We start from the raw sequence: 14,929 nt of genomic DNA, 5'->3' as shown, positions 1-14,929 counted from the left end.
TCAAGGTCGACTTTTCACTTCAGCGTGTTAAAGCAGAGAGAGAGAGTGAGAGGGAGGGAGAAATTATTGGCAACATACCGTCAGCAGATTTGCAAAGGAGAGGGGGGACGACAACGCGGGGGAATGCCAGAAGCTAGGTTTGAAGAGGAATGGTCGTTTTTGAAGCAGCAATTAAAAGAGAAAGCATCATCGAAAAGTTTATGAAACAGTGAAAGCTTTAACTGGAATTTTTGCAAAAGTAAATTCAAAATTAAACCCTCATTTCGTACCGAATAACCCCACATCAACCCCGGATATCTCTCACATTTTTACTGGATAATTGCCCGGATATCCTGCAAAAAACTGTCGGATATCCGGATCCGGAGTGGCTTGCCGGATCGGATACCTCATAGTTCCGGATAGTTAAAAAATCAGCCTGATAGGCCGGATACTGGATGGTTATCCGGTGCATCCCTAATTAAAAATAAAACTTTTGAACCATTTTTGACAACTTTCTACTTTTACTGCAAATGTTTTTTTTTGTTTTTTTTCAATTTCCCACTTAATATCAAAAAATGAATTTAGAACCATTTATGATTTATAGTATTTTTGAAGAGCTAAACAGATCAGCATTTAATTTTCACAACAAAAATTTTGCGTTTCAGACAAAAAACACATTTGCAGACCATATGTGTGAATAGCTTTTTATAGGGAAATACTGGTAAAACACAAGCATCAATTCAAACGTACATTAGCATTGTAAAAAAGCAGTCAAAAGCTTTGTACTATGGAATGAGTAAAATGACAACAACGTGCATTAAGTACAAATAAAGTTATAAAATAGAGTTAAAAACTCAGCAAACAGCTGTTTCGGGGCTGTCAAATGCAAGCCCTTTCATCAATGCATAAAAGAAGAACGAAAAGTCTACACAATGTAGACCGAACGACAAATGAACAAAAATGGAAGGAAGCAAAGTAAATAGACATGGAAACTGGAAACACATGCGTCACAGAACAGCAACGACACCTATAGTGCGGAAAAACGTCACAAACAGAAAAAAGTTTTTTAAGATAAGATTTCCAAACACCAGGGAAAGGGGCAGTACTCGACAAATTATTAACTATTGAAGTAGGATTTTTCCAAATGTAATAGGATTCCCAAAAATCTAAATCATAAATTGAAGAACACCCATGACAGAAGAAAAATCGAAAATATGATTGAAAGACCAACAGTGTTGTGCAATCGAGGAAGGTTTTAAATCTTGCTTCTTGACATAATTTTCACGTTCCTTAATATGAAATTTAAGAGAACGTCGGGTCTGTCCTATGTATGTCATTTGACACTGACAAGAAATACTATAAATGCCCCATCGGTCAACTTCCGGAACCGGGTGTTTTTGTTGCGAAAATTTGTTTGTTGACGGGGAAAATGCAACCGATAAAATAAACTTTTTAAAAATTCTTGCGATTTGAAGACTGATTCTTGGAAAAAAGGGTAAAACAACCAAATTAGAATAATTCATCTTAGCCAGTTCTTGATTTTTATTAGTTGAATTGATAAGTTTCCTGTGTATGGTGTCAATGATGTCAATTGCAAACCCAGAACAAATCGTTAAAGCCCGGAAAATAAAAGTTCTGAATGCCGCTAATTTTTATTGAGGGGATGAAGAGATAATTTATGTGGGGGAAGAGTGACTGCAAAGGGTTTACGGAAAACTAGTGATAAAATTATTATCTGAACGAGTGATGGAAACATACAAGAAAGAGAGATGATTGTTAGATTCCATTTCAACGGTGAATTAAATATGTGGATCAATTCAGTTTAAAACCGACAAAAGACTATGATACTCATGAAAAGACGAGTCCAAAAGAACAAAAATATCATCAATGTACCTGATGTAAAATTGAAACTAAAATTTTAAATAATTTAACCTCAAAATAGTGCATATAAAAGTCACTTAAGATTGGACTCAACGGGTTACCCATCGCAAGACCCTCGGCCATTCGGAAAAAATTGTTGTCAAAAATAAAAGTATTTTGTTCTAAGCAAGACCTAGTTAGCTTACACAATTTATCGATCTCGAAACAAGAAAAATGATGTTCAACGAATTTCATTTTAAAACAATCCAACGCCCCTTCAACCGGGACGTTAGTTAAAAGAGATGATCTTTTAAATGAAAACTATGAAGTTTGTTAACAAAATTCAAAGAATTCCGAACAGTGAAAGAAGAGGTGAAAAAACAGAAACCAAAAAATTTGTCAGTTTGTAGGAAGCAGTACCAATATTAGAAACAATGGGAGGGAGAGGAATAAGTGGTTTATGTACTTTCGGTAAAACGTAAAATCTAGTACAACGTGCGACAGAAGGAATCAAAACTTTCTTATAAGTATCAGAAATTAACGGGGAAGACTTGATAGCATTACCAATGGGTTTCAATTCCCTTGCAGTCGGGCCTTTCTTAATTTGTTCATATGGTCCCTCTGTGATGCATGTGTTCCCAGTTCTGTGACGCATGCTGTTCTGTGATGCATGTGTTTCCAGTTTCCATGTCTATTTACTTTGCTTCCTTCCATTTTTGTTCATTTGTCGTTCGGTCTGCATTGTGTGAACTTTTCGTTCTTTTATGCACTGATAAGGGGCTTGCATTTGACAGCCCCGAAACAGCTGTTTGCAGAGTTTTTAACTCTATTTTATTACTTAATTTGTACTTTATGCACGTTGTTGTCGTTTTACTCATACATTAGCATTTTTCAGAATGGAGTACAAAGGATCTTTAGAGCTAAAAGGTAATAACTATTACTAATATATGAGAGAAAATATTTAAAAAATAAGCCAAAAAAAAAAAATTATATTAGTAGCTAATGTGTTCTGCTGCATATTATGTAGAACACAGAAATTTCAGTTTTTGGTGTCAAAACAAACACTTGAAATTTTTTTTTAGTTGTTTTAGTTTGTGTATTGAAACACTATTACTTGTAGAACCTACAGGTTTTTTCAGAACTGAAAAATTTTCATTTTATGACACTGATATAAGGGAGGAAAAAAGTACTAGGCTGCCATCTTTGATTTGCCATTTTAGATAGAAGCTCACACAGGAACTTAGGGGACTTTTTAGGATTTCTTCTACACATGTTCAGAAACTAATCCTGAAAAACTCAGCGAATTATAAATTTGTGGTCCATTGACCTTATTTTCTGCCCAAATTTATTGGACTATTATGTAAAGAAGAGAAAACTTTCATCTAGCAAAAATTGCCAAATAGAGTATGAAATGGGTATTTTTATTGTATTACTTATTTTTTTTCAACATATTTTCATAGTTATAAAATTGCTAATTTCATCAATTTTGCACTTTTTTGCCTTTGCTGTGTTTTACCAGTCCATCATAAGTGTCTTCTTTCCCTCATGACCCAAGATTTAAAATGGCTTCTCCTGAAACAGTTTTTGTAAGCTGAAAAATTTTAGTACTAAATTAATTTTTTACAAGGAAATGTTTTGGTGGCTTTAACAGGCTAAACTCTTTGACACGTAGCAGCATGTTCTAAAATGCTTTTAACAGCATTTTTATTCTGCATCTACTCAAAATGAAATTGTTTATAGCTTATTTCTTATTTTTTTAAGGAAAAATATTGTTTTATTATTTAAAATAACTGGGAATGTTTTCAAATCAGAATAATTTTTAGGAATTCTTATCTTCTTGTCCAAACTCTTTTCTGGACTGATTTTAACTTTACCTTTTCTAAAAAACTTATTGTGGCGTGCTTTGCTGCAAAAGTTCTTGATTAATTTAATGTGGGCTTTTCTTCTCCAATTGCGGAAAGTCAGCAGTGACAAAGGGTTAACCGTTTGAGTGTGACAAAGTGCTATCAGGCTTTTCCTGTGTTGTACCGAAGTTCAGTGAAACACTATAGCACTTCTTGTGTGCTGTGCCTAAAATGTGTAGAAGCGTAATTGTGCTGCTCTTTGTTTTCAGATGTGTTATATTCAATGTTTTTTTGTCTTTACAATGAAAAACTTTTCAGTGGGAGACTACTAAGAATTCCAATATTTAATGTAGGGAAATTTAGGGCTAAATAAAATGGTAAAATAGTGGGAACTGGGTGCTAATGGGACATGTTATGCATTTTATACTATAAAATAGCTAAATCTTATATTCTTTAAATCTTTTTTTTTTTTCATAGATAACATAAACTTTTCTCTATTCAAGGATAAAAACTTGAAATTATAGGCCTTTTTTTTCAACAAGAATTTTACTTATTTTTATGAAAAACATTTTTCCCACTGAACTCTGACTCTGGTATCTAATGGGACTTGCCAAGGGTCTAATTGGGACAAATGCATTAAACTACTGTATATGAAACCACTGAAACATTTATTGCTTTATAGAAGGAAATTATAAAAACCACTGTTCTGCATTATATTCTAAAAGGTTTTCCAAAAACTTGACGAGTTCTTTCCAAAGTAATAAGGTTGAAAAAAAATATTAGTACGTTAGTTGAGTATTCCTCTTACTTGATATGACAAAAGAGTAAATCTAGTTGCTATGGTAGTTTATAAAAAAAATAATTTGTCCCAATCTTACCCCCCATTGATTGGGGTAACATTGGGACAGTGATTTATCCCCGTTAAAAACAATAGGAAACATGACTTGGTACCAATGTTACTCTACTTTTATTATGGTAGAATCCATGTCAATTTAACCAGGGTGTTATCTTGATAGAACTTTTTGAATGAAACATGTGTTAAAACTTATAAAAAAGTAAGATCAGGGTATATTTTGGTTTTGTCCAACAAAATTCCTGGGCTGATTTTCCAAAAAAATCTTTAAAGTTCCTTTTCTCAGGAACGGTACAACATGTTTTGTTGCAGTTTGTTTTATTTAAAAGGTTATTTTTCTGTTTCAAAAGCTATGCAACAATTTAAAAATACATGTATTAGTTTTCTTTCCAGTCTTTTGAAAAAAAAAAAAAAATCTTTATTTTTCTCCAAAATTGTAATTTCAAATTTTAATTTTTTTTAACTGTTGATCAGTACCACTGAGCACTACCTTTCCTGAAAAGGAGAGCTTCCACTTTTTTGCTTAACAGGTTCTAGAGGCATTTAAAAATGAGGATATTTCAGGAACTTTATATGTAAATGTAGATATGAAAATTTAGAATTTTATTTAGCAGCAAGTAACCAGAAAACACTTTTAATTTAGTTATATAGCAAAGTTTTCAGTTTTAGGTGCCACTTTATCCGTGATATTGATTTTAGTGGAAACATGACTGTGTGGAACAAATCTTTTGGCACTATGCTGTAAGAGTGCATGCAGAAAATAGTTTCTGCCCAGCAAATCGGCTGAAAGCAACGAAACCGTTTGCTGACTGTTGCTATTAGTTAAAGAAAGTTATAAAACAAGCAAACTAAGGGAGGGTTACAGAAAGTTTGATAAACAATCAAGCCAGCTAGTTGCCAATGGCAGTTATTTTCTTATTTGTAGCCCTTTATACATGTAATTGAAGCAATTGGTAGTCAGTTTTTAAAAAATACAAGGAGAGTCGGTGAAAATTATAGAAAAATGAGAAAGTTGAAGTCGGCATGTTTGCTAACGACTCCAACTCCTATACTCCAAAATCAGTCCAACCCCACAGCCCTGGTTCTAACAACTGCTTAGCAACTCTGGTTATTTAAAAATGATAAAGTTCTTGTTAATAATATTTACTAATATTTAGTGCAGTATTTTATTTGATATTAAGCTTATTTTGTTTCAAATGCTTTGTCCAATGAGTCATGTGCATGTGGGACGAAGTGGATGGAGCAAAGTGAAATCGTTCATTTCTTTTTCTTATTCATTTAATAATTAATTCATTTACATTCCTTCAATCAATAATTTCTCTATTGATTCAGTCATTTGCTTATTTCCTTATTATTCATTATTTTAATCATTCATTAATTTTATTGTATATTATTTATTCTTTCATTGTTTTGTAATCTATTCATTTATTCATTCATTCTTTTATTTTCCCTTTCATCTTACCAAAACTATGTTTAGTAATCAAATAGAAAATATTAGAGTCAAAAATATTTTATTTTTAATTTTGCTCTATGCAAACAAAAAAAGTTTTGAGGTACAAATTTACTGCTAAAAATTAACAATTAAGTTTCAATGCAAATTTTATTATAAAGTACTTACAAAGTACTTTTTTTTCCCCATGTTCTATAATTCTCAAAACAAATTTCCAATTTTTTCATTTTGAAAAAGGTAAGAATTATTCTAACTATTTTACTTTGTCCTACATTCCCCTACTTTTTTTGCTATAGTAACATGACTGGGCAATAAGGAAATTCTTATTGATATTTGAATTTTTGGAAAAAATCTGGGAATTATCAGAAGATATTTTAAATATTTATTCAGAAAACTTATAAATGTTGTATGGAAAGTTTATGTAAATCTGAAAAATGTATACGTTTTTTAAAGAATGGCGCAGAAATAAAAATGTTCAGTACTGACTCTAAGTTTAGAAGTTATTGTTTTTGTTCTCATGCCATTTGAAAAACTTCTCAAAGCAATGAAGATTGGGAAAGCCTTAATTATTAAATTATTTAATTGGACTTGGATACATGTATGGGTTGTTTATGCATTTGGGTCAGCACCCTTAAATCATACATATTCCGCCTCAGTGGATAAGAACTATACCTTATAGATCAAAAAACATTTACATACTTTTTGCAAAAAATAAATAAATAAATCAATATTCTTAAGGAAGAATTTATTTTCCTTCTTCATAAAACAAACAAGCATAACTTTAATCACAGAACTATGTTTCTGCAAACTGTGCAAACCAAAAGTACAGGGCAAGGAATTTTCCATGTAACTTCATTAAAAATAAATATATTAACAAAACACAAGAAGTAATAAAATGAGAAGACCTCTAGCAATCAATTAATTGGTTTCAAACTGGTCACCTTTTGACGTAATACAGAGGTTCAACTGCTTATTGAAATTTTCATTCAAGAGCTGCAAGTCCTTTAATCCATCCCATTCCCTATAAAGCAATTAGTTTAGAGAGTCCAAACTTATGTGTAGTTTAGGGTAGACCTTTGACTCTAAAACAGACCATTCAGTGTAATAAATGGGATTTAGTTCCAGCTAGTAGAACGTCCACTGTAAAGATGATACCATGTCAAAAACCTTGCACCATTCTTGTCTTTTTGGGCGTGAAGTGCTCTTAGCTCCACAGAAGTACAACAGCTTCTAAAATTTCCTTCTGGTACATTTTTTGATTCATTTTATGGCCCTCATCCACAAAAAACCAGAGATTTTTTGGTCGCTTGTGCTAATTCCATCACAGACAAAGCCTGACTTCCGATTTTGTTGATGTTCAACATTTTCCAAGGTGCTTGGAGTGTCTACAGACTAAATATGATTGTTCTAGTTTTTTTTTTTTCAGAATTTAAAAAAAAAAGTTCCTGATCAAATCACCCTAAAACATTTTATTGGTTAAGTAATATGCGAAACAGAGAAAAACTGGGTTGTAATAACTCAGTTTTGTTCATAAGTGCAGGTATGACTACTTTTACTACTGTGTTTAGCACGGCCGTATGAACAACCTGAAACTCTAGTTTAAGTTTTGATTCAGCTTTAGAAACCATTACAAAGTTTTGGTTTGGGATTTCAGTTGGAAAGAAAAAGAAAAACCAATTTAGTTTTCATTTGGACAGGGTGGCAACAGATCAGGGAAATATCAGGGAATTTCGAAAAAATAACAAAAATTCAGGGAAAATTGGATAAATGAAGAAAAAAAAAGTTTTTTTAAAAAAATTATTAAACTTACCGTTATGTGTGTTTCTGTCAAGCATAAAAAGAAGATGTGTGGATTGCATATATTTTTCATGCTTAACCCTTTATATATTCCAAGAAACACACAGCTATTAAGAAACCCTATTTTTATTCATAAAAAAATCAATTTTTACATTTTTCCCGAAAAAAAACTGGTAAAAACCAGTTTTTTTCCACCACTTCAAAATTTCCCGAATTTTTACGTCTCTATCCAGAATACAAGACTTGGGATTTCGGATTTATTTTTTGCACAATGTTGTAATGAGATAATTTCTGGTGATCTGCTGGTTGAAAATGGACGTGTGTTACTATGGACATGTGACACTATGGGGGACCTGCCTTCGAAATTTGTATACATTGCTAAATGCCATCTCTATTGACCTTGACCCTTATCTAAAAGCTATCACCCTCAATCCACAAAGCATAAATAGGGACCAACAGCAAGCAGCCAGGGGGAAAAAACTCTTTTTACCTGCGTTAGGGGGGGGGGGTGAATGATCCCTCCTACTCATTCCAGTCGTCTTCTCTGTACAGCATTCCAGGGTCTCTACACGCTTTTTTCTTAGAATTTGAGGGGATAAAGGGTTTTGTGGAAAAGTTTTCCTTACATTCGTTTTACAGATGGCAGTCGATGTACTAGGAAAAATTCGTGGAACTGAATCAGTGAGGCATTGAAATCACTCAAAGAAAGTCAGACAAAAATGACCTTATAATCAATGGCGGTATTTGAGACCTGACTATATATCCGATAAGTCATCACACAGAATCGTTATTCAATGAGTCAGGACTTAAGGAAAATGACCATATGTGTAGGGTGACCTTTTATGCATGTGACCTTATATCGAGATCTGACTGTAATCCACACCTTATTTTATTGCTATTTTAGATAAGACAATTTCTTGTATGTGTTTAAACATTACCTGAGAGAAAATATTCCTTTTATAACTATCCATATTATTTTTTAAGTTTCTTATTGATTTAAAAGTTTTAATATTTTGCAGGTGTTCTAATCACTGCAGTTGTACTGATAACAGAAATGTGTGAGAAAAGTCCAGATGCTCTTCATCATTTCAAAAAGGTATGAAATGCATAAGTTCAATAGATATTATATATGTGCATATTGCTGGTTAATCCCTGAAAATATAGTGAAATCTATTATTTTTCTTCAATATCACTCTACTAAGAATTTAGATTTTGATTTTGAATGTTTGTTATCTTTCATAATGCTTAATAGTAAGAGAGTGAAGAATAAAATTGTGAAGAGAGCATTTGTATAAAATGAGTGAAGCATTCACATAAAAAGTGTGTGACAGATAAGTGTGTGACACATGTTTGGGAGACATAAAATGTGCCCCAAAAGAGACAAGGTTTACATGTTTTACAAGTTAAAAAGAGAAGTAACGAATCCAAAACAATTTAGAATCATAAAAAATATCAGTGTAATAGTAATCTATATATATATATATAAATGGATGTATGTGGGTATGTGTGTATGTTCCTTATACAAATCCAGTTTTCGTCGGATTTCTTCCAAATTTGGCACAAAGGTAAATTGTTGCTCAAGAATTCATATAGGCGGGGTTTTGGAAATTTTTTAAAAAGACCCAAAGAGGTCTAATTTCATATTTTGAGTCATAAAATTCTCTTTTCTGCACAAACGAATTTTTGTATAGTTATGAATTAAGTCTAAATGAAAAGCCTGTAAAAAAACTACCCTAGATGAAGTTTTTTCAAAGATTAACTTTAATTGTTAAATTTATGAACCTTGGTTCAAAGCAAATGAAAACGGTTATCAACATATAACCACCAGGAGCTATTTTAAATGCAATCAACACAAAATGTATCCTGAACGCTGGCCGTCAATGCCGTTTAGCCATGAGCGTTAAAGCATGTTTGGTGAGAAAGCCGTAGGTATAAGAAATGATACTGTACATCGTTTCTTAAACTATGACCTACAAAGCCCCAGGGGTCCACTGATGCTACTCATGGTGCTACTTAATTTGAATGCTATCGTTAAATTATAGTTTTTAAATACTGTTTAATTATAAAATCCACAACAGTAAGGGTTGCGTGTAATTTTTGATCAGTTTTTTTTCCCGTTAATAGCAGAGAAAATATGAATGTAAATAAAGTAATAATATTGCAGTCAATATTGTCGTACAATCTTCGACTGTTTCAGCATTAGGCAACTTTTATTAAAACCACATCTATTTCATCCTTGGAACAGAAATTTAACTTAGCGTTCTATGATCCTTATGAAACCAATTTGCAATGTATAAATTTTCTTTATACTATTCCTTGATTTACGTCTAATCTTTAAGTAATTCGGTTCAACTATAACTGCTAACCTAATTCAGTTTAATAGAAGTCACTTCAGGCTGTCAAAGAACAGGGGTAAAAGCACTAATAAAGCAAATAAATTACAAAATAAGCATAGTAAATCATAATAGCGCATTCAGAATTTATCTTTCAAAGGGGAGGGAGTGGTCAAGGCTTTTCTTACATGTATCCATAAATATAAAAATGGATGTATGTTTGTGGGGAGGGGGTGTATGTTCCTTATACAAATCCACAGTTTTAATCGGATTCTTCCAAATTTGGCACAGAGGTAAATTATTGCTCAAAGCTTTATATAGGCTGGTTTTGGAATTTAAAAAAGATCCAAAGAGGTTAAAGTTTATATTTTTAATCATAAAAGGCTGTTTTCGACGTAACGAATTTTCATATTATGAGTTTGGTCCGAATGAAAAGCCTTTAAAAAATGCCCTAAATAAAGTCTCTTCAAAGATTAACTGTAATCGTTAAGTTTGTGAACCTTGGTTCAAAGCAAATGAAAATGTTCAGCAACATATAACCACCAGGAGATATTTTAAATGCAATCAACACAAAAAGTATACTTAACAATGGCCGTAAAATTGATTAGCAACAAGCGTAAGCATGTTTGGCAAGAAAGCCGAACGGAAAAGAAATGCTGCTCTTAAGCGTTTTTTGAATAGCATCCTGCAAAGCAGAAATCATTGCGGTCCCCGACGGTTCTACTTTGGTATTTCCATAGCAGTAATGGTAGAACGAAAATATGGATGAGTATTTTCCACATGAACAGCCAAGAAAATACCAAAATTAAGTCAGTATCAATAATTCATTCATTATCCATGTACAAGCTTCAACAATTTAATGTTGGATGATCCTTTAAACCAATATGCATATGTTCTTTATCTTTATACTATTCCATGATTTACGTCGGATCTTTACATAATTCGGTTCAACTAAGTTTAATCGCTGAAGGCTAACAAAGAACAGGGGCAAAAAAATCGAATTTCTCAAATAAATTACAAAATAATCATATTTGTGCATAGTAGCGTATCTGGAATTTGTTTTTCAAGCAGGAGGGGGGATGGTCATGATGTTTCTTACATGCACATAAACTACCATACTAGGATTGCCAATGTGTGCTAAAATTAAATGTTGTGCACCGTTAGGACTGAGATGGTAGAACGTGTTCATCATTTAATCGAACAGTTAAAATACAAAATCAGTTGAACAAAGTTTGTTTTTTAGGCATAGCTTTTCGCTGGCTATTTGTTTTTTGCCGAAAGGAAGAAAAAAAAATGTATATATTACCCATGAAGTTGTTAGTAATTTTAATGTTTTACTTCGTATTCTAATAAATATTCATAGGTTAACTAAATGAAAAGCATAATTTCAGTTTGGGGTGGTAATTTTTTTTATTCATACAAAAGATCAAAAATGTCATTAGAAGAATCTACATTTTACTGTAAGTTTTTTTTCTGAACGAAAATTACCTTGTAGTTTGAAATCTTAACATGATATAGTGGAACCTCGTTAAACTGCCAACCTTAGTGACAAGCCAAAAGTTGGTGAAACTCGAGGGTTGTGGTTTAACAAGGTTTCCCCTATCCTTCATAAATGCATGGTTTTAAGAAAATATAGTTAAAAATGTGTATTTTCCTTCTCAATTGATCTTTGAATCATAATTGAAAATGAAAACTAAGATAATAAAACAAACACAAATATTTAAAAGATAAACTTACCGGCATGAACCAGTTTAATGTTTAAAAAAATAACTATCTAAAGTGCTTTTTTTTTTGTCGGGTACATAACTCATCCACATTTTTCTCAAGAGGGAGTACATTGTTAATAATTTCTTTGTCAGTTTTTTCGTTTTGTTCAAAGTAGAGTCTTAAGTTTTTTGATGCAACCCTGTGCTTCTTTCCCAGTGATTTTTGGTTTTGATTCCTCTTCGTCACAGTCCGATTCACTGTGGTAACTATTTTTTCATCTGTCAACACTTCAAATATTGGCTTATCATGGTCAATCTTTAAAAATTCATCAACATTCATTTCAAGACTAAGCACCTCATTCACTTCTTGAAATGTTTCATTGAAACCTGTAAGTGCAGGGTCTTGAAAAATCTGTTGGTCAACATTTGCATCGGCTCTTATCAATCCGGTATGTTTCCAGCAGTTTTTGATTGTGTCCTCACTTACACAGTCTCAGGCTTTATTTACAAAGTGAATTGCATTTTTCAACCTAGCATCGCATTTACGATTTTCATTTATATCCTCGACTTGTTTTCTTTACCAAAAACCATCTGTAATGGGCCTTAAATGATTTGATGATGCCAGCATCCATTGGTTGCAGAATTCCTGTAGTGTTGGGTGGCAAAAATTCTATTCTCACATTGGGCAGTTTCTTTAATTTGTGGCATGGTGCATTGTGGAGAATCAGCAGCACATTTCTTTTTTGCATTTTCATCCCGTTGTTAAAAACATTTAACCAGTCAGTAAATTCAACTTCATTCATCCACGCCTTTTCTTTGAAACAATATTTGATAGAGTTCTGGATGAATATTCCAGAATATCGGGAGAAATGATTGGCAATAGGGATTGTTGGCTTGCGGCTTGATTTTTTTTCTTTAGACTCACAAATTAGAATTTTTTCGTGCGCGCTTAAGATAGTTTTCGACATTTTTACGCTGCCAGATGAGAGAACGGAACATTATAGAATGCTGATACCTACAACAGTCGTTTGCAAAAGCCTGCATAAGATGTCAAAGGTTTAGCCTCACTCCCCCCCCCCCCCCATTCCCCCAAGCCCCAAACCAGATCCGAGAAGGAGTGGAGAATGAATGCTTTCATAGCTGAGTAAAAGACAAAATGTCAAATCGAAGAGTAGAAACATGGAAGAGCTGATAAACTCAGGTTAAGAATTCTTGGAGACGTTGAAAACAATGCTCCTTGGGGAACTGAACTCGGCAGCGGAAGAATTAATGGGTAAATGACATAGTCAGAAAGTAGAGGTGGAGCTGAATACTGACAGAGAGTGAAAAGAAAGCTGGACACTTGCCTTAGTGACTAATGTAGGGAAATTTGTTCAGGGCAATAAATTGTGGGCAACAACAAGTGGCAGGTGCAAGTGACATACAGTATATGACCAAAAGTATAGGGACACTTTCAAAAATTCACATTTTTAAGGATTTCTCAAGAAATTGAAGGCCAATTAATTGCTTTGAAAATTTTGTCACATGAGAAGTATGCTCCAGCTGTCATTTTGCAATAAAAATTATATCACCCTTGCATTTCGGGGGTCAGTAACAAATTGAGGAAAGCAAAAATGTTTTTTGGTCATCATTCATTGTTAACAGCTCAGAATAAGCTGTAAATTTCAAAAATTAGTTTAGCCTACTATGTACAATCATTTTTCATACTTTTGAGAAGGTATCACTGATATTCACGAAAATATAAGCATTTCTTTAAAAACTACAAATTTTATTTGAAGGTTTTTGACTCATATAACACACAGAATTTTTCATCAAAGCTTACGAAACTTTCAGAAAACTTGACAGCATACAAGAGAAGCATAATACTAAAATTTGAAATTAAAATGTTTAAAATTTGATAAAATATGGACATTGAAAGCATTTAATTTATCACTGCGCATGTGCGATGGATAAGAATTTATAACTTTCATCATCTAATAGCAACTAAATTTCTCAACTCATAAAAAAAATTCCAGTTCAATATCTCAAAAATTTAAAAAGTTATCAGCAAACAAATGAGCCGAATTTGAATAAGTCTTGGATAGGCTGCGGATTGCGAGAAATCATTCGCTAATAAGCTGTTTTTATCATGAATCACCCTGAACAATTGTAAGCAAATTTTGCAAACTTGCAAACGACCCCTCAAGGTTCGTTGCTTACCCAACAATTATTGAAATTCAGCTCATTAGATCACTGATAACTTTCTGAATTTTAAAGATATTGAACTGGATTTTTTTTATGAGCTGAAGAAGTTAGTTGGGTTTTAGATTATGAAAGTTTTAAATTGTTATCTTTCGCGCATGCACAATGAAAAATTTATTGCTTTGAATGTCCATATTTTATCAAATTTTAAACATTTTAATTTCAAATGTTAGTATTATGCTTCTCTTATATGCTGTCAAGTTTTCTGAAAGTTTCATAAGTTTTGATCAAAACATGGTGTGTTATGAGCCAAAAACCTTCAAATAAAATTTGTAGTTTTTAAATAAATGCTTATATTTTCGTGAATATCAGTGATACCATCTCAAAAGTACGTAAAATGATTGCACGTAAGAAACTAACTAATTTCTGAAATTTACAGCTTATTCTCAGCTATTTACGATGAATGATGACCAAAAAACATTTTTGCTGTCCTCTATTCCTTACTGACCCCCGAAACGCAAGGGTAGTACAATTTTTATTGAAAAATGAAAGCTGGAGCATACTTTTTATGTGATAAAAGTTTCAAAGCCATTATTCTTATAGTTCTTTAGAAATCTTTAAAACTGAATTTTTGAAAGTGTCCCAATACTTTTGGTCATATAGTGTATGCATGATTTCTATGTCTGTAGTCACACTCTAGTAAATGGTTTATCTCTTACTTTGAACTGTCTGACATTCTTTCAATTGAGGGCATTGAAAAGTATCCATTGTATAGTCTATATTCTCTAGTCCTGCTTTCAATATGGCGGTTTAAACAGTTATTTTAAGATGCTGAGGATGTAGTTTCTCCGTCGAAAATCAATGGCAGTTGGCGGACAGTAAGTCGGCGGTTTAATGAGGGAATTTGTACTACATTCTAATACTGA

The 14,929-nt window shown here is 32.6% G+C and overlaps 1 protein-coding gene across 1 annotated transcript in view; it reads left to right on the top strand.

The window, feature by feature from the left end:
* Positions 1 to 14,929, top strand: part of LOC129231826 (AP-1 complex subunit gamma-1-like) — a 121,810-nt gene that overhangs the window by 37,952 nt on the left and 68,929 nt on the right. The window contains exon 6 of the mRNA XM_054866206.1: positions 8,803 to 8,879. Within this exon, the coding sequence (XP_054722181.1) occupies positions 8,803 to 8,879 (77 nt within the window). The remainder of the gene's footprint in view (positions 1 to 8,802; positions 8,880 to 14,929) is intronic.

The sequence above is a fragment of the Uloborus diversus genome, chromosome 10 (genome assembly GCF_026930045.1).
Source record: "Uloborus diversus isolate 005 chromosome 10, Udiv.v.3.1, whole genome shotgun sequence".
In the NCBI taxonomy this organism is placed as follows: Eukaryota; Metazoa; Arthropoda; class Arachnida; order Araneae; family Uloboridae; genus Uloborus; species Uloborus diversus.
The sequence above is the reverse complement of the archived record's forward strand: the minus strand, read 5'-3'. Positions and strand labels throughout refer to the sequence as shown.